General features: G+C 36.4%; 1 protein-coding gene across 1 annotated transcript in view; it reads right to left on the reverse strand.

The window, feature by feature from the left end:
- Positions 1-451, reverse strand: part of ATRN (attractin) — a gene marked incomplete in the record, with an annotated part of 130,250 nt that overhangs the window by 84,180 nt on the left and 45,619 nt on the right. The window contains 1 exon segment of the mRNA XM_072406656.1: positions 1-87. Within this exon segment, the coding sequence (XP_072262757.1) occupies positions 1-87 (87 nt within the window).

Here is a 451-nt window from a genome sequence, read left to right on the forward strand (position 1 = left end):
GTGTTTCCACCAAAAACCAGCATGGTGCCACTGATGATCACTGCCGAGTGCAGGTAGCGAAAAAATTTGCTGTGTTTGAGGATTTTCCTAGACACAGAAAGAGTGAATAAAAAACATTAGGACTCAAACAACTTCAAAAGCATCAACAATAAAATGCGATATATAAATGGTCATGTCAAGGTCTCTGTAAATTTGAAAAACTAATCATATACAGAATAGATAAAACCTTAGTTGCTTTCCAACTGCTCTTATGCTTTATTTAGATTAACACTGACCTTTAAACCATGTACTAAAGAATTAAACACATACTTTTTAAGAAAATTAACATTTAAAATGCCTAAAGAGCCAATCTACCCCCGGGGTGATATTTCACTAGACCGTGTCTCGTTTCCTCAAGCCATGGGTATCGGGTAAACTTCTAATGCCTTCACTTCCCCATATTGTTTACAGG

Source organism: Pyxicephalus adspersus, chromosome 3 (assembly GCF_032062135.1).
Source record: "Pyxicephalus adspersus chromosome 3, UCB_Pads_2.0, whole genome shotgun sequence".
In the NCBI taxonomy this organism is placed as follows: domain Eukaryota; kingdom Metazoa; phylum Chordata; class Amphibia; order Anura; family Pyxicephalidae; genus Pyxicephalus; species Pyxicephalus adspersus.